We start from the raw sequence: 21,980 nt of genomic DNA on the forward strand, positions 1-21,980 counted from the left end.
AGCCCACACACTGACTGAATCCTACAAAAACCAGACCAAGCCAGGAACAAGACTATTCTGAAATCAGAACAAGCCAGGAAATCTAATTACTCCACTGAAAAGACTATTAGAGCAAATATTTGAACTAACTGGCACAAGTTCACAGACAAATCCAATATAGAAAATCGGCACAAGTTTCACAGTGTTTTTATCCCATTTACACACACTGGGCCTGAAGTAGGCCTGAATATGCACTCAAACAGGGACAAAATGGCTGCTGTTTCTATCAGGCAGATGAGGGGAGATAAAAAGCTAATAGACTCTGTATATTTGTGTGTTTATTCTAGCGTTACCCTCAGTTAACTGACACCACTAACTAACATGGTGGTGAAAGTCAAACTCTGTTTCTCTCCCTCCCTCTCCCTCCTTTGGTTATGCGATTTAAGATAATGACTCCACAATACTTCCCCCTCAAAAAAACTGAGACTGCAGAATCTGAGTGCATCTTTGGTTAATCCTCACCTGACCTTGTATAGGCCATTTAATGCACATCTGCCCACACGTTTGTCCATGGTTAAAATGGAAAAGTGTTCAATGAAGACATCAATAACAGGCTGTCGATAATTAGCTTAACTGTCTTGTGTCAGCATAAACAACATTTATGCAAATAGTAGAAATGAAAGAATAATCATTAAAAAGGAACTATTCCGAACTTCCATATTGCAGAGAACAGAAATATTTACATGAACTCTTGTTACTGCAGTGCAGGGTCAAATCTCCCTCTTGAAATCCGATTTACAGAAACACTGCTATGCATTTACACAAACATATTATCAGGAACTTCCAATGCAGATGTTCCAATGCTGAAATAAAATAGAAACACACACAGCCTTAGGTGGACTCTAAAAAATGCTGGGTTGTTTCAACCCACGTTTTGGTCAAATATGGGCAAACCCAACTAATTACATTTTTTTAATTAATTCCGAATTCATTCAAGCCCAATAGTTGGGGTTTGTCCATATTTTACCCAAACATGGGTTGAAACAACCCAGCAATTTTTAGAATGTGGATATGAATTTGAAATCAAAAATCCATTTTAACAATGGGCTATCTCACAAAAACACATTTAAATAGAAGACACTCCAGCTGATTAAACAATCGAGGTCCTTAACTCTACACCAAAGGCTTCTGTCGGTAAATGAATACAGCTCATTTACTCTGAAGTGGAAGTTCTTCAAAAATAAAATGCAGAGAAAAACTGACACCAGTATTTTGCATTTCCATAATAGTCCTATACAAAACATCTTGCTCAAAGCTTTTCATGACAGTTCAAAACCACTTGCAAATTTACTTAACTATTAATTCAGCAATCTATTTGTATTGCTTTACTTTAAACACATACAGTTCGACTCACATAAGGTTTGAAGTGAGATGTCGTTCAATGCTGCAGTTTTCCTCCATCGAGATGTGAACTGTTCAACAAATTCTAGAACTTTCCCCTCAAACCCCCCTGGAGCTTTACCTTATTAAAGATCATTAATCTGTGTGTGTGTGTGTGTGTGTGTGTGTGTGTGTGTGTGTGTGTGTGTGTGTGTGTGTGTGTGTGTGTGCAGTTAATCCATCCACTTTGCACATACCAGAGACCTCCAACTCCCAGTTCTGACTTCATGATTTGGTCATTTAAAATGGTATGGTCAAGAATCATTTTTAAGCAGTATATTTATCAATAGGTTACAATTTAGACATTATTGACTGTAATACTAATTTCAGAAGGGTCTGGATCATCTCTATGGTTCTAAATCAGATAGAGGACTTATGGTCTGGACATTAGACTCATTTTTAGTACATACCAAAACATATTTGTGTACTTTTGTCAATAGAATTAAACCTAAACTTCAATATGGCAAAGAGGATATGAACAATACGATCCAGAAAACATGCACTAAAAAGATGCAGAAGTTCAGAAGTTTGAGGTCAGTAAGATTTTTGTTAAGTAACTAGGCTAATACTTTTATTCAGCAAGGATGTGTGACGATAAAGACATTTAAAATGTTAGAAAAGATTTATTTTTCAAATAATTGCTGTTCTTTTGAACTTTCTATCCATCAAAGAATACTTTTTAAAAAAATCCTAACAGTTTCCATAAATTGAACAAAACAACTGTTTTCAAAATTGATAATTATAACTTATCTTTCCTAAGCACCAAAACACATATTATAAGGATTTCATGTGACACTAAAGACTGGCTGTTGAAAATTTAGCTATGCCATCAAAGGAATATATTACAATAGAAAACAGTTATTTTAAATTGAATAACATTTCATATTATTACTGTTTTACTGTATTTTTGATCAAATAAATGCAGCCTTGATGAACAAGACTTTTTAAAAAATCATACCAACCCCAACTTTTTAAAATGGTAATGTAAACTTCTGATTCAAATAACAGATCTGGCTATAAATTTACACAAAACTGTTTAAAAAATAATAATTGCACATGGATTATAGTGTTAAGTTGACCTTTACAAGTTCCTCACTTCTTGCCTGCACACTCCTTGTGACCTGAACCTACGGAGGTCACAAAACTCCCACTCATTACACTGAGAGGAACTGATGACTGGAGATAGATGCACATGTGTGACTGTGAATGCATGTGAGTGAACGGAAAGAGAGAGAGGAGTGTGTCGATTCAAAAAAGAGGCCATTTTAGTATATTAGCTGTGATACACAGCTGCATTCTGGGCAACAGAACTCTGTAGCGGAAAAGGGGCCCATGCTCCCTACACAAAGCTGTGTGTGTGAGGGTGTATGTGCACGCACGCCGTAGTTCTGTGAAACTCCAAATAAGGTACTGTGCGGCAGCGTCAAGCCTAGCTGGCCCCGAACAGGAAACGTTCAGACAGGAAGTGATGTAAGCACAGTCTAAGCACAGAAACCTTGAGTCATTATCGGAAAGAGACACTTGGACTTGGCAGGAGTCTAAAACAACGGCCAAAAAAAGTTCTGACTCAATATGATTCTATACGCATATCCAAAAACCTCTAAAAATGAATCTGATGTCCCCAATGACAAGGAGAAACACATTTACCCATACTAGACTGATTTCCGTTCTCATAAAAATCCATCTATTCCAGAAAATAGTATTTAGTGTGCAGTAGTCTGCCACACAACTACACCGACACTCTTCATTATAGTGTCACGTCCCTAACCTGTTCTTTCAGCCTGAACCCCTCTGATATTACATCCGGTTAGCGTCTATATTCACACCCAACTGAGGAGTTTCCCTTCACTGCGGACATGACAGATAAAAAAGGAAACTAACTGTAAGCTGCATCTAAGCTATGTGTGTAAGGATGTGATTGAGCTATTTTGAGAAAACAATCTTTAAATTAAACTGAGTTTAACCACAATATCAGCATATCTTGCATTAAATTAACAAACATTATTTCTCACAGTATATAATGTCTACAATGCTTCACACGCATTAACGTCTCATGAATCTTTAATTCATACATTCTCATTTATTAACTACTAATCTCTTGAGCAATATATACCCCCAGTTTCACAGACAAGGCTTAGGCCTTTAGTATTCCATACTAAAATGCATGTTTGAGCAGTTTTAAACCGAAAGCAACTTGCACTGACATATCTTAAATTATGTCAGTTCCATTGTATTGTCTCAAAATGAACACCAGTAATGTCTTTTTTTTTCCTAAGGAACATTTATAAAAGCTACTTAAATGTCCTAATTGAACTAAGGCTAATCCTGGCTTAATCTAAGCCCTGTCTGTGAAAACACGCCATAACACTATATAATAACCTTCATCAATTATCTAATGTTTTAATGATTGAAACACTCAGATTTCTGTGTGGACGCACAAAAAGGGCCAAAAATCTAATTCTGTTTCAATTCATTAGCCTGATTAAAAAGAATTATTGTTGCCATTTGAGCATTTATGTGGTACTTTTCAAAGAATAGTATGGTACAAGCCCAAGACCATAGCACATGCCCATGGTACTTTTTTGACAGTGGTTATTTTGAATATTTGTAATATATGATTCATGCAATACTAGTCTATAACTAACTACTGACACTCAAACACTGAAATATATTTCACGGAGGGGAAAAATTCTAAACGCTAAAAACTTAGGCTACTTAAAGATGTGTTTCTATCCTACTGTTGGTATGTGGTCTTAAATAAAATCTTTACCTAAACAATGATTCATTAATTGTGAGGTGTAACCCAAAAAAAGGGACTCTAGCCAAAAAGGGCAAAAAGTTTTCTTCTCTATTTGAGTGAGCACCACGCCTTGGCATGGAAAATTGTCTAAGATTGCGCCATGAGCTCGTGTGGTCCTCCCTAGTGACAGACGAGCTCCAAAAATGCCGGACCAGCCGCTTCTGACATGCCTCATATTTCTAGTCCCAAATCACTTATCAAGAAGATAAAAAATGTGCCCTTACATGGCAGGACAGAGGCTTTACTATCACCATGAACTGATTTTCTGAATTCACCAAGAATTCTGATTTTTTTTAATGGAATATTTCAGTATTTATTATAAATGTTTTATCCATGCACATCATTTTTTAAATTCACGTGCCCTCATATTCTTTAATCAAAATAATTTGCCCTCTCTCATACAGCGACATCTCTTCTCTTCTTTGATGACGTGTTTATTGGTGCGAGGCAACTTGTCAATCACATGAGATCGCTTCAATATCAAACTACAACTTCTCATTACGAGGGCAAATGAATAAATAAACAAAAAGAATTATGTGCACGGATAAATCATGTATTTATAATAAATACTGCAAAATTGTCCATTTTGATTCCATGATTTAATTTAAATAAAGTGAACATGTGAATCGGTTTAAGTGAACGAACTGTTCTCATTCACTTCGGTTTTCTTTCATGCTTGACTGGTTCTAGAAAACAGAACAATATAGGCCAACAAATACTTGGTTTAACCACGTGTTTACGGTTAAAGAACAAATCATAAATGACCACAGAAATGAACTAAACATTTTTTTGAGAATTTAAGCCTGCCCCTTCGTTGGACTGAACCTTCCCTGAACGAGTCATTTTTTCCAGTTTTAAACATCTGTTTTGTTATCATTTGTAGATGAAATACTTAATGGAGCTTTAATCTCTTTCCTGAATCTCTTATTAGATGTGTAACAGTTAGACACTCAAACGTTAATAAAACATAATACGACTTCAAGGAATCGGTTAAACTTTGTAATACTCGTAACACAAGACGTTCTTGTCGCCACCTACTGGCGTAATGATGCATCTTAAATAGTCAGTGAACGAATCTGAAAAATCTTTCGTTCTATGAATGAATGAATGCATTCAAAAGATTCGATTGACTGAATGAGGATGAATCAAAATCCTCATCATCGCTGGACGCGGTCTATTCAAAGCAACTTTGATGGAAAGCCAATCGGATTGGGGGAGAGAGGAGGGAGGGAGAGAGGGGGTTACAGGTTGTCACCGAGTAACGGTTCAGCCCCTATACAACACAAAACGCCACTGCTAATTAGAAGTATGTTAGAATAAAATGGTTTAGGAAAAAAACATGCTAACTTCACCGGTCTAGACGATTTCTTATAAAATGCACCGTACAGCGAAAGTATTAGAGAAACCGCCTTTTCAATTTGCAACACAGCAATTTATTCTTCAATGCGCTCGGATCGGATGAACGACCGTCATTGTCCAAATAATAAATTCTTGCCATAAATAGTGCACTGCGTATGGCCTACTGTTCAGCCGCGGGAACCGGCTGACAATAAAGCCTGCAAGAGAAAGACCATCCTCGCCCCTTTCGAGCGCCTACGCGTCGCTACTCGCTACTGTCTCCCGTTTCACCGAAAATGCGCAGCTTTTATAAAAACACTGTGAAATCTCGTCTGTTTGGTTTGCTACAATACGAATTCAAAACAATGGCTTCCATTTCTCATGAATACTCACCGTTTTCGGCATTTTGTCTGTTTTTTTGTTTGCCTCTTCTCTCGCGGATGTGTCACAAACTGAACTGATAAAATGAAGTCAGCAAAAAGCCAAACTTTTTCCCATCGGCTGATGTCCACGCGTAAGAGTGAACGACCGTCACCGCCCGTGTGGAAAAGCTTCTCTTGAAATCCGTTCCAGATCCCGAAGACAAAGTTACACTTTTCACTGCGTCTTTGTCGCTCAGAGAAGTAACTGTGGTGGTGGTCCTAGAGTCGATTTCCTGCTAACGGAACTGAGTTTTGAAAACCACACCCAGCCCAGCCGCTGAAGGCACAGCAAAGCGCGTTTGACTAAACTCCGCCCGGATTCGCACAGGCCCCGTTATACGAGATACACGCTCACGCTGCTGCTTTGTGTGGCAGAGAGAGAGAGAGAGAGAGAGAGAGAGAGAGAGAGAGAGAGAGAGAGAGAGAGAGAGAGACGCCAGGGCTCGAACGCGCGCGCTCTGGGAATGCGAGGTGGGGGTATCCCACACAATTCCAACACTGACGTAATTTTCCCCAGAAATTCCAAGCTCGTCTTGGCTTCCTCTGTTGAATGGCAGAGTTTGGTACGGGAAATGCGTTTCACTTGCGGAACAATTAGACTTTATATGGAGAAAGGACTTTATCTTGCTAACTGGTCTCAAAGCTGAAAAAAAACCCTTCATTTTAGAGAAATCTTTTCACACTAAAGAAGTGAGACTCTTCGTGAACAACAATCACTTTCTGATATATATATATATATATATATATATATATATATATATATATATATATATATATATATATATATATTTATATATATATATATATATATATATACGAAAGTGATATATATATATATATATATATATATATATATATATATATATATATATATATAATATATATATATATATATATATATTAGAATGAGTAGAATTAGACTAGGAAAAAACGTTGGCTTTCTTTATTATGACTATTGATTGTTTTAAAATATTATTCTTTGACTTTTAAAGCCTCATGGTTTTAGACAATTTCGTAATGTTATTTTATTCAATTTAACGGGATCCTTTTCAAACACAAAAATACTCCAATTTTATCTAGATGATGTCATATTCAGTGTCATATTCAATATTCAATATATTTAAATGAAATACCTAAACATGATAAATTGTATATATATATATATATATATATATATATATATATATATATATATATATATATATATATATATATATATATATATATATATATATCCTATAGATGCTCATTGGAGTATCATACAACCAATAGTGTCCCGTACAAAATGTATTGTGGTGGTAAGGTATTTTTATACTGTGGTACTTTGATACAATGGTAGGCTACTAAATTATTACTCGTGTACCATGGTAGCAGGTCCAAAAATAGTAGCATGTCACTTTGTGTTCGTACTGAATGTTAATCCAGTGTTTTATGAATCTTAGAATCTCTCCGTTTCAATGTGTGATACTAACATCAAAATATGACTGGGTTTTATCAGAAGAGCTGGAAGTTTAATGTGACTGCTTTGAAACGTATCTCTCTGAAAATGGCTGATCGTGCTCATCAGCATTGTACTAATGCTGAATAATTTTGACTGACCAAGAGTTTGAGTAAACTGTTTTTTATTGCCATAGACTATAACTATAGAAATAATTTGCAATGCAATTAATATAATAATTCCCAGCTCTCTTTTGAACCCTCTGTTTTTGTAGAATTCTGGTTGGTACGCACGGAACCATTGTTCAACATTTTGTTCAAGGGGAACGTTCAACCTGCTGCACCGCTGGCGGGGCGTAGGACCGTGGTGTGTTCAGGATACATTAGATTTACATGAATCGTATGTTTCATTTTTTCCCGACTCCAGCTGCACAGGCTTATTTATCCGCTGTGGCTCCATATACTACATAATTTGAAAGCATACAAATCTGACGATGAAGAAGAAAACGACGGGGAAGACGCGTCACGTCGTGGCCTGGATGAACAAAGCGGAGTACGAGCATGTGATGGAGTATTTGTACTCCAAAGAGCCCGCGCTGCAGAAACACGCGCTGCACAGGATCTCCGCGTGGAAGGGCAGGTAACGTCACGGTGGTCAGGGATGGATCTGATGTTTTGAGTATAGTGTTGGAGATCACGCGGGTCACGTGACATCTGATGTATTGTCTTTAGCATTATGGTTTTCTTGCTCTGCGGATGTGCTCAAATTTGGTCAAATTCCCCTTGAAATAGTGTAAAAATACAATAAATTCTGAGGGTCCTAAAAATAGATTATATTGGCTTTATCCAAATTCTGATGGTTTTTGCAACCGGCTGTTGGATAAACTGCTTAGATTAGTCTTACAAGTTAGACATCTATTTTTTTCTTAAAGACTGTTCATAGTTTCTTTTTTTTTTTTTTTAATAAGTTACATAAAAACGTAGTGTAGCCTAATTTGATACCGATAGGTAACGTTAGACTGACTGCCCCTGACTTAACTGCTACGGCTCACTAGAACTTACACTGACTTAACGTAATATGTTTATGCAACCGGCCTCAGGTCATAAATTGTAAGTCAGTTACATAAAAGGGTAGACTGGTCTAATTTGAATAAAAAATTAAGACTGACTAACTGTCATGCTAGTTCTTGAGGGGATAATTCACCCAAAAATGACAATTCTGTCTTTAATTACTCACCCTCATGTCGTTACAAACCTGTAACTTTCGTTCATCTTCGGAACACAAATGAAGATATTTTTGATGAAATCTGAGAGATTACTGTCCCTCCATTGACAGCTACTCAACTACCACTTTGATGCTTCAAAAAGTTCATAAAGTGATCGTAACACTAATCCATGTGGTATAGTCAAAATTTTATTGAGCTTCCGCAAGAACCAATGAGGTTCTTGTGCATCAAGCAGGTTCAGTTGAGCTTCTGTTTATGTTCGCTGATCAATGTTTATATGTGATTAAAAGACTAAATTAAATCTCAATCTAAAACACAAATTGTGTCTCTTTAGAAAATTTGGACTAAACCGCTCAATTCAAATGGATTAGTTTTACAATCTCTTTATGAACTTTTTGAAGTGTCAAAGTGTCAGTTGCGTAGCTGTCAATGGAGGGAGAGAAAGTTCTCAGATTTCATCAAAAAGATCATAATTTTACTAATAAGTCACTGATTTACTAATGCTGGTTGGCTACAAGTTTGTTGTTGTGTTGATCTGACAAACTTTCAAACAGTGTTTTTCAAATATCTCTTACCCCACCTTAAATTACAGAACTTTTATTTTTGGGTGAACTATTTATTTTTATGTTTTTCTCAAACTGTTTTTCAAGCTTTCAATTTAAACGAGTTGATTAGGACAGTGTGGAGTGTTGTCTCTGACTTTCTGTCTGTTGCCACAGGTTTGGGCAAAGCACTCCGGTGGCCGTGGAGAGCACCGCGGACCTGGTCCGATGTCAGGTGCTGGACAGCACGGGTCAGCTGGAGGCCGGTGATCTTGTGCTGCTCTATGGCATGGCGCTGGTTCGGTATGTTTATCATCCAAGTGCACTTAAAGCATGCAAATCAGTGCATTTGACTTTACTGAAGTGAAAATGACTGAACGAGTATGATGTGTTTCAGGTTTGTTAATCTCATCACAGAACGGCAACAGAAAAAAGTCGCCAGACCCTTGCGAAGGTTAGCCGGAAATGTAAGTCACGCATCAACTCGGATGAACGTCTTTCATAATCTGCTATAACTGCAGTCTGACTACAGTTTGTCTCTCTGGCAGATAAATATTCCCGAGTGGGTGGTAAACCTCAGGCATGATCTGACACACCGCAGACTTCCATCATTAAAGTGGTGCCGAAAAGGTGAGATACGGTATTTCCCTTACATGCATGCACTTTCAAAGTTAGATAAGCTCATGCTTTCACTTCTCAGTTTGCTGCAAATGTCATTGTAGTGTTTATGTTTGTTTGTGTTCTTCAGGTTGTGGATTTGTGCTGGACTGGTTGCATCAAGAGTACTGGTCCCGCCAGATGGGCAGTCAGCTGGCAGAGGACTGGAACTCTTCATCAGAAGAGGAGGATGAGGAGGAGATTGTTAAAAGACATGAGAGAGATCTACTCAGCAGACAGAAAGAGATTGAGGCACACAGTGAGTAGCCTTTTACACTCAAAAATCCCTTGGTTGGGCAAAGATGTGGAACTACAGGGAGGGAAAATGAAAGACTGATCAGATTTTTCATGCTATTCTTACACCTCAGAAACTGGAACAAGGCTGAAAAAAAACCCATGACAATTTTGTAACACAAAATGTATAAAAAATACCAAATACCTTTGTAGTGTATAAAGGGTATTTCTAATCATTTAAAGTTCACTTCAAAATGAAAATTCTGTCATAATTTACTCGCCCTCAAGTTGTTTCAAACCTGTATGAATTTCTTTCTACTGCTGAACACAAAAGAAAATATTTTGAAGAATGCCGATAACCAGACAGTTGATGTAACTTCATCGACTTCCATAGTAGGAAAAAAAATACTATGGAAGTCAATGTGGATACATCAACGGTTTGGTTACCGACATTCTTCAAAATATCTTCCTTTGTGTTCAAGTATCTTACCTTAGAGTAAATGATGACAGAATTTTCATTTTGAAGTGAGCTATTCCTTTAAAATGCAAAGCGTTATAGCTTTGTTCAGAATCAGCAAAGTTGTCAAATGCGTTTGTTCAGCAAGGATGCATTAAATTGATCAAAATTGACAGGAAAGACATTTATAATGTTACAAAAGATTTCTAATTCAAATAAATGCTGTTCTTTTGAACATGCTATTCATCAAAGAATCCTGAAAAAATGCCTCATGGTTAAAAAAATTTTTTTTTTATAATGAAACGGCACCAAATCAGCAGATTATAATATCTGATCTGGATCATGAAGACTGGAGTAATGTCTGATGAAAATTCAGTAAATTCAATACATTATATTGTATCATAAACAGAAAACAGTTATTTTAAATTGTAATAGTTTTTCACAATATAACTGTTTGTAATGTATTACTTGTTAAATTAAATGTAGCCTTGGTGAGCCTAACAGACTTTTTTCAAAAACATTTAAACCACAGGCTTTTGAACTGTATTGTATACAGGGTTTGAAATGAACTTTTTCACTCATCGGCTAATTTGGCTACAAAATTTTTAAGTTTCCTGCCATTCAGAACTTCTACTAGCCAAAAAAAAGAAAAGAAAAAGATGTGAACCAGATTAACTGCGTCACAGCTTATATATATTTGGATTTCGTAAATTCATTTCTTATTTAAACAAAATCCTGTCATCCAGCCATTTCCAGCTTCCTCTTTCATCCTCATCCTTTTCATCAAAAATGTGTTTTAGGTGGACAGATCAATACAGTACAAAAAACATAAAAAACAAAAAATGTAGGCTGTTGGAAAAAATGTCTTTTCTGTTAACCAAACGCTTTTTAATCTCCGCTATTGCTTCAATGCAAATGAACAAGTGCATCGTTATTTGTTGCGTAGTGTAGTGACGTGTGTTCATATAAGCCATTTAATATATCATGATGACTCTCTATTCGAGCTAAATCTGTATTTGAGCTAAATCTGCGCAGATTTGGCATCACGAACATCCCCAGCAAAGTGAGTAAACATAACATGCCAAATTGGCTGGTGATTTGACAGCGTTACCCGCCACAGTTGATTTTTATCCGCATTTGGCAGGTTGGCGAGTGTTAATTTCAAACCCTGATTGTATGTAATATGATATAATATAATATTGTATATTATATTGTAATCAAAAGTAGCAGAAGGTTAAATGTTAGCTCTGCTTATGCTCTACCTTTCAGAAAAAGTCAGAGAACTGCTCAACTCTTATGTACAGGAACAGTTTCAGGTAAGTCTGGGATAAATGTTACATTGTGCATTCTATCCCAATTTACACCAGCAGAGGGCAGTATGAGCTTTTGTTTCTGACACAGAGTCAAGTGTTGGAACTCTTCCGAATATGCTTATCTCCCTACTAAATAGAATTATTGCAAAAGTATGTCAAATGAGTAAAATGTATGAATACATTGAATTCTTAAAACAGTAGTCAACATTTGAATGTTTTTGGTATATGTATAATTACATTGTGGGTCTGTAGAATAGACATGAGCTACATTTTAATAAAAAATAAAACCTTTAAACGGTTATGATTGGTGATGTTTGGTAAGATTGTTTCTTTTACTAATGTAGTACAGTGTTTCCCACACATAGACTAATCAACAGAATCAACACCGGCCGCCACATATTGCGTTTCTTTATTCATTCATTTTTTTAACGCTATTTAAAACACGCAGCATATTCGTTCACTGCATTTCCCTTCCCTGCTCTCCCTCCGTCTCTCTGTCACTCACGTGTCTCTCTCGCATACACACACACACACATACACAGCCCCTCCCCTCCGTGCACACTGCATCTGTCTCCATGAAAACGAGATCGTCCGAGATCAAAAAATATTTTATATTTGAATACATGTTGTCAGTGTGTTAATGTTGGAGCCCCGACCCGACCCTTAGCAAACAAGCGATTGCGCCTTCTTTAGTAAGTTAACTAACGTTAGTCGCAAGTTTGGGGTAAAATGCAGTTGGGTTGTCGAGGTCAAAACACCATATAAGCTGTGAATCAAATACACTTATTATAAATAATGTTATGTCATTTTTAGGGTGTTAAATGTGTGGATTTTGGGTTGGGTGTGTGGATTTTGTGAAGGTGTGAAGCATTTAAAAAAAAAAAAAAAAAAATTCTATGTAACGAATTATTAACGAAGGAATTATTTTGAACCACCCCCTTTGGGTGGAACAACACACGCCCCCAAGCCCCCCCACCCCCCACCAGAAATTGCTTTCTAATCTATGGGAAACACTGTAGTAGTTTCTAGTAGAGATGATAATAATGTGAGCTGTGCCTGCCTATTGTTTTGGTGTGTTTGGCAGATATACGAAGACCTGACAAAGCAGGGAAGGCAGCGTGACATGTGGCCGGATGCCAGCGCTGATCTCAGCTGGATCCTAACGCAGATCAAACACTTTGCCACAGAGGCCAGGTCTGTGCATGTGTTCAATTTAGCAAGTCTTTATTTCTGGTAGGTTAAAGAGTATGTGTCTCATTGCCAGCTGTTCTGTCTGTGTTGCAGCAACATCTTCGCTGATGTTTTAATGCAGGATGGATTCCTTATTCCCACTGCAGAACAACTGGAGTCTTTGGATATTGACCCCTCTGGTACAAATGCACTACATCTTGTTTATAAAGCAGTAATTTGCTGACTCAAATTAAATTAGCCTCTCTCTCTCTCTCTCTCTCTCTATCTCTCTCCGTAGAGGACTCTGACGACGTGTTCGCCCCTTGTCTTCCTCGAGTGTTTTTGCACTTCTGGTTGCCGTTATTGAAGGTCCTGAATTCATCCATCTTTATAAATCTGATCCTTGACAAACTTTTCGCTGAGCTCTCGAATGAGCCATCCAGTCACAGAACTTACTACATTGCCTCCTGGATCTCCGAAATTTTACTCTGCAACAGCAAAAGTATGAATCTGAGATGTCCTCTTGGTGCCTGTGGTTGTATATACAGTGGCCCTTAAAAAGTTTTTGGACACTTAAGCCACACTAGGAGTAGGAAGGCCACATTAAAACTAAGAATGCAGTGTTCAACTCTTTTGTCATGTCATATTCATTCATTTTAGTCAGTTTTACTCTGAATAAAATACCATCAAAAAAAAAAATTATAAGTGTGCAAAATTTTAGTTGTGCTAAATTAAGCCAAATTCTCAAACATTGGATATATTGATTGAAACGTAACAGTTTAACAAAAGACGTTCCTTGTTGTGAAAACCTGATCTCTTGAAATAAGTGTCCAAAATCTTTTTGCCTTATTATGAACAGTTTATTTATTGTTTTATCATTTGAAAATCAAACTAATTGGGTCTCATTCATTAATAATTGCATGGATTGTTTTGTATTTATATGCACAGACAACGTTTTCATGGTATATGATGAAGTATATTTAACATGAAATATCTGTGTATAAAGTTTCATCTCAACATGATTATTAGTCCACCCTATGAGATTTTTGCATATGTGAGGTTTCAGTTGCATTTTTCATAAATTTTAGAGTGAAATTCTAAAATTAGTATTGTATTGGTGAATCATTTGTTCGAGAAATTGTATGCTGAGTTGTGCATGCGCACCCTTAGTGAGTGAGACCCATTGTTTTTTAAAAGTGTGTTTGAGAGTGTAAACTTCTCGGTGTATGTCTGTAGCAGGTGAATTGAAGGCTCACAAGCGACTAAAAATATCAAAGGAAAGGATCTTTCTGAACAGAGTACAGTTTCCATGGCGGAATCTGATTTCTGCATGTGTGAACGCACCGTGCACCGCTACACCTTTCCTTCTGCGACAGTGAGTGTGCACATGCGCATGCATATTCGCATACACAGCGTGGGTGAAGGTAACTAATCAAATCTTACTTCTTGCCTTTTAAGGATTTTCAGTGACATGGATAAGCCTCTCCCACATGACGCTCAGCAGAACCTGCTTCAGCTCTGCAGTATTTATACACAGGGTTACCATGGAAACTCTTCCCCTGGACCCTCAGACCCTGCTCAGCCTGTGTACACCCTACAGAACCTCCAGGAGAGACTAAAGAGGAATGCCGCACAGAACAGAGACACACACTCATCTAACCACACCCCCGTATCATTGCAGGCTCCGCCCACAGAGGAGCTCCAGGAAAAGCTAAGCACAGAAACCGTACAGGACAGAAACTCTGCATTACGAGGATCAGCATGGAGCATGTGTACAGGTAACACTAACAGTCCCATACCAGCTTTTTTGTAAAAGATTTCATTTTTTAATAATAGTATTTATTAAAGGAATAGTTCACTTCAAAATGAAAATTCTATCATTATTTACTCACCCTCAAGTTGTTTCAAACATGTATGAATTTCTTTCTTCTGCTGAACACAAAAGAAGATATTTTGAAGAATGTCTGTAACCAAACAGTTGACTTCCATTTTTCCTACTATGAAAGTCAATGGTGTACATCAGCTGTCTGGTAACCAACATTCTTCAAAATAACTTCCTTTGTGTTCAGCAGAACAAAGAAATTCATACATGTTTGAAATAATTTGAGGGTGAGTAAATGATGACAGAATTTTCATTTTGATGTGAACTATTCCTTTAATAGCAGTTCAGTGGTTAGGTCAATTGTACGAGCCTGATTCAATCCACTAACTCACGAGCAAGGTCAAATTTCATAAGTCAGGATGGAATCGATTAAAAGAACCAGACTTAAAATAATTTGTTCATGAAACATACATATTGCATGCATATATACATTTTCCCACCCATTGCCTATAGTGACTATTTTATTATTATTAACTGCTACCTAAGCAACTAACTGATATAAAATAAGTTGCGTTAAAGTACAAAAACTAGCCTACTAAAAGCAAAAATTAAATTGTGTGTGTGTGTATATATATACAGTGAGGAAAATAAGTATTTGAACACCCTGCTATTTTGCAAGTTCTCCCACTTAGAAATCATGGAGGGGTCTGAAATTGTCATCGTAGGTGCATGTCCACTGTGAGAGACATAATCTAAAAAAAAAAATCCAGAAATCACAATATATGATTTTTTAACTATTTATTTGTATGATACAGCTGCAAATAAGTATTTGAACACCTGTCTATCAGCTAGAATTCTGACCCTCAAAGACCTGTTAGTCTGCCTTTAAAATGTCCACCTCCACTCCATTTATTATCCTAAATTAGATGCACCTGTTTGAGGTCGTTATCTGCATAACGACACCTGTCCACCCCATACAATCAGTAAGAATCCAACTACTAACATGGCCAAGACCAAAGAGCTGTCCAAAGACACTAGAGACTAAATTGTACACCTCCACAAGGCTGGAAAGGGCTGCGGGAAAATTGCCAAGCAGCTTGGTGAAAAAAGGTCCACTGTTGGAGCAATCATTAGAAAATGGAAGAAGCTAAACATGACTGTCAATCTCCCTCGGACTGGGGCTCCATGCAAGATCTCACCTCGTGGGGTCTCAATGATCCTAAGAAAGGTGAGAAATCAGCCCAGAACTACACGGGAGGAGCTGGTCAATGACCTGAAAAGAGCTGGGACCACCGTTTCCAAGGTTACTGTTGGTAATACACTAAGACGTCATGGTTTGAAATCATGCATGGCACGGAAGGTTCCCCTGCTTAAACCAGCACATGTCAAGGCCCGTCTTAAGTTTGCCAATGACCATTTGGATGATCCAGAGGAGTCATGGGAGAAAGTCATGTGGTCAGATGAGACCAAAATAGAACTTTTTGGTCATAATTCCACTAAACGTGTTTGGAGGAAGAAGAATGATGAGTACCATCCCAAGAACACCATTTTGGGGAACAACCTCCTTCCCTCAGTTAGAGCATTGAAGATGGGTCGAGGCTGGGTCTTCCAACATGACAATGACCCGAAGCACACAGCCAGGATAACCAAGGAGTGGCTCTGTAAGAAGCATATCAAGGTTCTGGCGTGGCCTAGCCAGTCTCCAGACCTAAACCCAATAGAGAATCTTTGGAGGGAGCTCAAACTCCGTGTTTCTCAGCGACAGCCCAGAAACCTGACTGATCTAGAGAAGATCTGTGTGGAGGAGTGGGCCAAAATCCCTCCTGCAGTGTGTGCAAACCTGGTGAAAAACTACAGGAAACGTTTGACCTCTGTAATTGCAAACAAAGGCTACTGTACCAAATATTAACATTGATTTTCTCAGGTGTTCAAATACTTATTTGCAGCTGTATCATACAAATAAATAGTTAAAAAAATCATTCATTGTGATTTCTGGATTTTTTTTTTTAGATTATGTCTCTCACAGTGGACATGCACCTACGATGACAATTTCAGACCCCTCCATGATTTCTAAGTGGGAGAACTTGCAAAATAGCAGGGTGTTCAAATACTTATTTTACTCACTGTATATATATATATTATAAAATATAATATAATATTATAAAATAATATATATTATAATATTTTATATATGTATATATATGTGTGTGTGTATATACATATACATACATACATATATATATATATATATATATATATATATACACACAAATCTTCTCCCTTGGCCTCATGGGATAGTAAAGTGTCCATCGTATGCACACTTCAGAATCTCGCTGGAAATAGTAGGTCAACCGGGTACATACATCTTTTGTCACATACTGTTTTTAGCCTACTATATAGTAGGGAAGTATGCGATTTCAGATGCAGTCGCTGTCTACAACTCTGCATAGCCTTATGGAACGCGCTAATGACGTGTGATGTCTGTGTGAGCAGAAGTGAGTAAATACATTTGTTGACAGGCAGGTAAGACATCCTGTCATTGCATTCGGACAGGTGTTGTCAATCGATTTAAATTATGGGCATCTAACATTAAAGTTTTTAATATATTTTTATATTGTAATAATTTCACATTTAATATCCAAATTAATGTAGTGATAACATAAAGACAGCCTATATTTAAAATTTGTTTAATGGCTTTTTTTAATGAAAGAAGGCATCACCGATGCCAATATGAAATTGATATTTTTTCTTAATTTTAGTCATTAATTATAGCCATTCAGTATAATTGAAAGCTTTAAATGTAAAAAATATAACATTTAATTTAAGAGAACTTAAGACAATCTTTACATAAACCCATTATAATGAATGCCAAATTTAGCTGTGCTCTTCGATAAATAGGGGCAAAAAATTTTCCATTGGCCCAGTCAGACCAGTTCAGATTTTTTGTCCATTCAAGCGATGTCTGAAGCGGCTTTCTGTGTGCATGAGTCGTGAGTCACACAGACAGGTGAGTCACAGACATGCGCCAGTACTGAACTGTGTTCTCTTTTGTGTCGTATCGCGCTTGAATGGTTTAAAAGCATTTGCTTGAATAAGAGCATGGTCAAATAATGTAACACTTGCCAAAGGATGACGGGAAAAAACAGATGCTGCATTAACAGCCATATCACCCTGTAGACCAAGACTTGTTGAGCCTGGTCTGTACCTGGATGGGAGACCTCCTGTTTCAACCATGTTAAAATAACAATGCAGTTAGTTTATGGATTGCCTTCTGTTTATGAAATGTGATGTTTGTGCTGTCTACAGTTAATTACAAATAAATGTAATGCTTCGACACCTGTTACTTAAATAATACATTAATTTATAAATTCAGACCATCTGCACACTTCTGCAGTCATTGTACTGTTTCCACAACTCCAAATACTAGGATGAACTAGCACAAGTTATGTCAGCGGGGGTTCAATGTGAGCGACAGCTCAAAACATCAGGCTAATCACCTTACTTTTCTCCTCAACTAGCTGTAGTTGGTAAATTAGTCATAAATCCTGAGATGTTCTTGAATGATGTGGTTTGAGTTAAATCTGATGGTTTTGTGTCCAATCAGATAAAGTCCCCTGGAAACAGTACCCGCTAGGAAAGGTTCCAGGACAACCAGAAGACCCCTCCTGTTTGATGGTGGAGTCTTATTCTACATTTACTGTGTTCGACCAGCAGGTGGAGCTAGATCAACTCCCTCAGCACCATGGCAACAGGAGGTGAGGACATGTACAGTACATTCGAAAGCATTTAGGCTTAAATGCAACAGGATTTCTGCCGGTCTTTCACCCTTAATTCACCCTTACACAAACAAAGGCCTAAAAAGGTCTTAAATCAGAACAGAAAGTCTTAAATTCATAAAGTCATGGCATTAAGTTTGGTTTGGTATGGTTGTATGCATTGCAAAAAATGAAAATCTTCCTCAGTATTTTTGTCTTGTTTTCCAATACAAATATCTAAACGTCTTTAAATCAAAATACTTTTGCTTGAGATGAAAAAACTGAACAAAATGAAGTGGGTTTATGCGTAGAACAAGAAAAATGATCTGTCAGCAAGTTATGAAAACTTCCCTTTGATGTCAGTTGATTTTTCTAAGCCCATTGGCAGATATTTGTTCTCTAGTAATCATAAACTCACTTCATTTTAATCAATTTTGTAGACTACAAGACTAATAGATGCACCTTAATTTTTTTTTTTTTTTTGTACAATAAATTAAAACGAAGAGCTGCACGATTCTGGGTAAATTGAGAATCACAGTTTTTGTTTTGTTTTCGATTTTTGTTCATTTCTGCAGTCTTTTTTAAAATGTTTAATCTAAATGAATTATTTATTTTTTAAATAGGTTTGAATTAATGATTCAGTGACTTGTTCATAAATACTTGTATAATTATTGGATGAATCAGCATTTCTGAAATGCAGATCTGAATGTAAAAGTTTATTTGACACAGGGGAATCATTGTCATTTAGGAATGAGATTGCGATTTACGTTTAGAGAACATATTGACATTGTTTTCCCTTCAATTTATTCCTTATGTCCATAACTTGGTCTTAAAAAGGTCTTTAAAAAAAATCTTACATTTACCTTCATAACACCTGCTGTAACCCTGACAACTAAAAGGTAGAAACTTTAACTAGAAGTTTGGAACATTTATTTGAAATGGGACCCTAATATGGCTATTATGTTGTAATATGATTTTCATAAAAGTGCATTTTTATCCACAGTGTTTCCCTTCAGACCAGAGGTGCCAGTGGATCAGATGGGCCGCTTTGGACTCACAGTGATTTGAGCAAACTCAAATCTGGACTCAAACTATTCTAACACATTACACTCAGATCTTCAATGGCCTGAAGACAGTGAACCGCCAACCCTTAACGTTGAACCCTATCATGTTAAAAACAAACACTTGAGGGCTAAGCTGGACTGAGGCTCTTCTAAACACACACATCCAATCTCTCTCTTCTACTTTTGTCTGACATGATGCTGTTGTGTGCTGCATAAATGGAAACATCAAGTTGTTTTTGTTTTACAATTCATGTTTATTGAGGAAGTATTTTGCCTTACTCTAATATCATTACAGTTAGTCCTAACTGCAGTTTAATCGGCTCAGCTCAGTCCTACAGCTCTTGGCGCCTGTTCAAACCATCCGGAAGTGAAACTCCCATGAGCAATGTCTCACGAGGTTCTAATGAAGAAGTTGGTGCCGTTTGAAAATTTTTCTAAATTGCATTATTTTTGAACACAAGGTTGCCAAATAAACATTTTTTTTTGTGTACTTATGTGTTACATGTTTATTATTCTGTTTTTCAAGATCCACTTACTAGGCCAGGTTTCTTGCACTGAAATAGCTGTAATGTAAATACAGAATTACACATGCTATTTTTGCTACTTAAACCTCCATGGTATTGGCTTCCATTATGACTGACTACACATCCTAAACATCAGCTTATTTGCATAGACCTGCATTACACTGTGGTAATCAGTATGCTGTATGCAGCACAATCTTATTTTTGCCCCAAAATGTATTTGGACACTTGAGCCACTTAAAAATGCACACGACTGTTCAAAAGATTGCGGTTATTATAACTTAAAGTTAATAAATTAATACTTTTTATTCAGCAAGGATGCATTCAATTGATCAAAAGTGACAGTAAAGAAAGTTTATGGACCATTTCCAAAAAGTATTAAGCAGCACAATGGAGTAATGCTTTACCATCACAGGAATAAATTACATTTTAAAATGTATCAATGTATTTTTGAGTAAATAAAGGTATGTTCAAAATGTTGAATGAAAGTTGTTTGTTGGAGAATAAAAAACAATGTATTGTTCAAAATAAACACGGGGGCACTTTCTGTGTTTATTGTCGATATAATGAACTAAGCGGTGGTTATTTCGCGACACCTGTCGATTCAATAACTGACACCTGTGTGAACTTCAGAGGAACTGACTTCAGAAAACCATGAATAGACAAACTGATTAAAAAAAATAACTGAAAAGTGGCTCAGATTGAAAAAACTAGCATAATTTGTTTGCCACTTGGTTTGATATTTTGTATCTAAAGCAATACATTTCTAAAATTGAAATGTGGATCTAAGTGTGGATTGATTTTTTTTAAATGTCTGTTCTAACTCAAGTGTCTTACTGTGGTGTTTTGCAATATTACTATCTATCTTTGTCAGTATTTCTTCATTCATTTACTATCTACAGTCAAACACACAACCAATAGGAACACAGGCATGATAACAGTTAACCAAATAGAGTCTGACTTTATTGAGAGGAACAAACACCTTTTGTCATTGAGACTTACATTTTGTTTGAGTCCACAGACCCAAAGCGTTATAAAGTTTTCCCACACTATTTCGCTTTCTTTTTTTTCCATTCTCTTTTTTGGTTCTTGTTTTTATCATATTGAAAACAAGTTTAAAAGCAACATGTTTCATTCAGTAGAGAGTAAAACATACTATTTGTATGTCATCATCACAGCACGAGACTCAAAAGTGTCAAACCACTCAGTCAACCTGCGAAGGCGCGAAAACCCTACAATACAAGGGGGGGAAATGTTAAATAAACAGCAAAACTCGAATTTAAGAACACGTTTTCAAGATCATCCACACTACTTCACAAATCGCCGCAGTTTTATAAGAGCAAACATCAAGTATAATGTCTTTCATAAAGGAGCAGAAATAATAATAATAATAATAATACATCAGTAGTTCCTGAGAATCGATCTGTTGGTGAGAGTGTGTGTGAGTGAGTTATAGCTGGTGTATTCAATATTGAAAACATACATGTAAATGTACAGAATTCATCAGATCTCCAAACCATCTGTTGTGATAGTTGCCCGTTTTTTACTTTTCTTTTTTTCCTTGGGGCATGTCCATTTGTCCTGTAGGTTCTTCTTGGACATTCTCATCAAATCTAATCATAAAAACTTGCAGTTCGTGCAGTAAAATCAGGTTGTCCATTCAGACGCCAATAGAGATTAAGAGCTGAAGGCAAAAAAAACTCATCTTCTCATTAGCGCGTCCGATTATGAGAATAAAAAGACAAGCAAGAAGCGCAATGCTCGGTGCTGTACAGTCAGAATGTGCTCGACTCTCACAAACCA

The 21,980-nt window shown here is 36.8% G+C and overlaps 2 protein-coding genes across 3 annotated transcripts in view; one reads left to right on the plus strand and one right to left on the minus strand.

Moving 5' to 3' along the window:
* msna (moesin a) overlaps window positions 1–6,524 on the minus strand; it is a 24,131-nt gene extending 17,607 nt beyond the window's left edge. Inside the window, exon 1 of the mRNA XM_079870498.1 lies at window positions 5,951–6,524. Coding sequence (XP_079726624.1) covers window positions 5,951–5,962 — 12 coding nt within the window. The 5' untranslated portion in view covers window positions 5,963–6,524. The remainder of the gene's footprint in view (window positions 1–5,950) is intronic.
* Window positions 6,525–7,305: 781 nt separating this feature from the next.
* On the plus strand, window positions 7,306–20,740 carry las1l (LAS1 like ribosome biogenesis factor). Of its 2 annotated transcripts, none has more exons than XM_079871250.1 (13): window positions 7,306–8,056; window positions 9,362–9,487; window positions 9,582–9,651; window positions 9,733–9,814; window positions 9,933–10,100; window positions 11,802–11,848; window positions 12,930–13,039; window positions 13,130–13,215; window positions 13,314–13,517; window positions 14,252–14,390; window positions 14,474–14,793; window positions 18,442–18,592; window positions 19,596–20,740. In XM_079871250.1, the coding sequence occupies exons 1-13, from the start codon at window positions 7,911–7,913 to the stop codon at window positions 19,690–19,692; spliced, it is 1,746 nt and encodes a 581-aa protein (XP_079727376.1). In that variant the 5' UTR covers window positions 7,306–7,910; the 3' UTR covers window positions 19,693–20,740. The 2 variants fall into 2 exon arrangements, with proteins under 2 accessions (XP_079727376.1, XP_079727377.1); XM_079871251.1 differs by having other exon boundaries at window positions 7,732–8,056; window positions 14,255–14,390; window positions 19,596–20,724.
* The last annotated feature ends 1,240 nt before the right edge of the window (window positions 20,741–21,980 follow it).

The sequence above is a fragment of the Squalius cephalus genome (assembly GCF_949319135.1).
Source record: "Squalius cephalus genome assembly, chromosome: 5".
Classification (NCBI taxonomy): Eukaryota; Metazoa; Chordata; class Actinopteri; order Cypriniformes; family Leuciscidae; genus Squalius; species Squalius cephalus.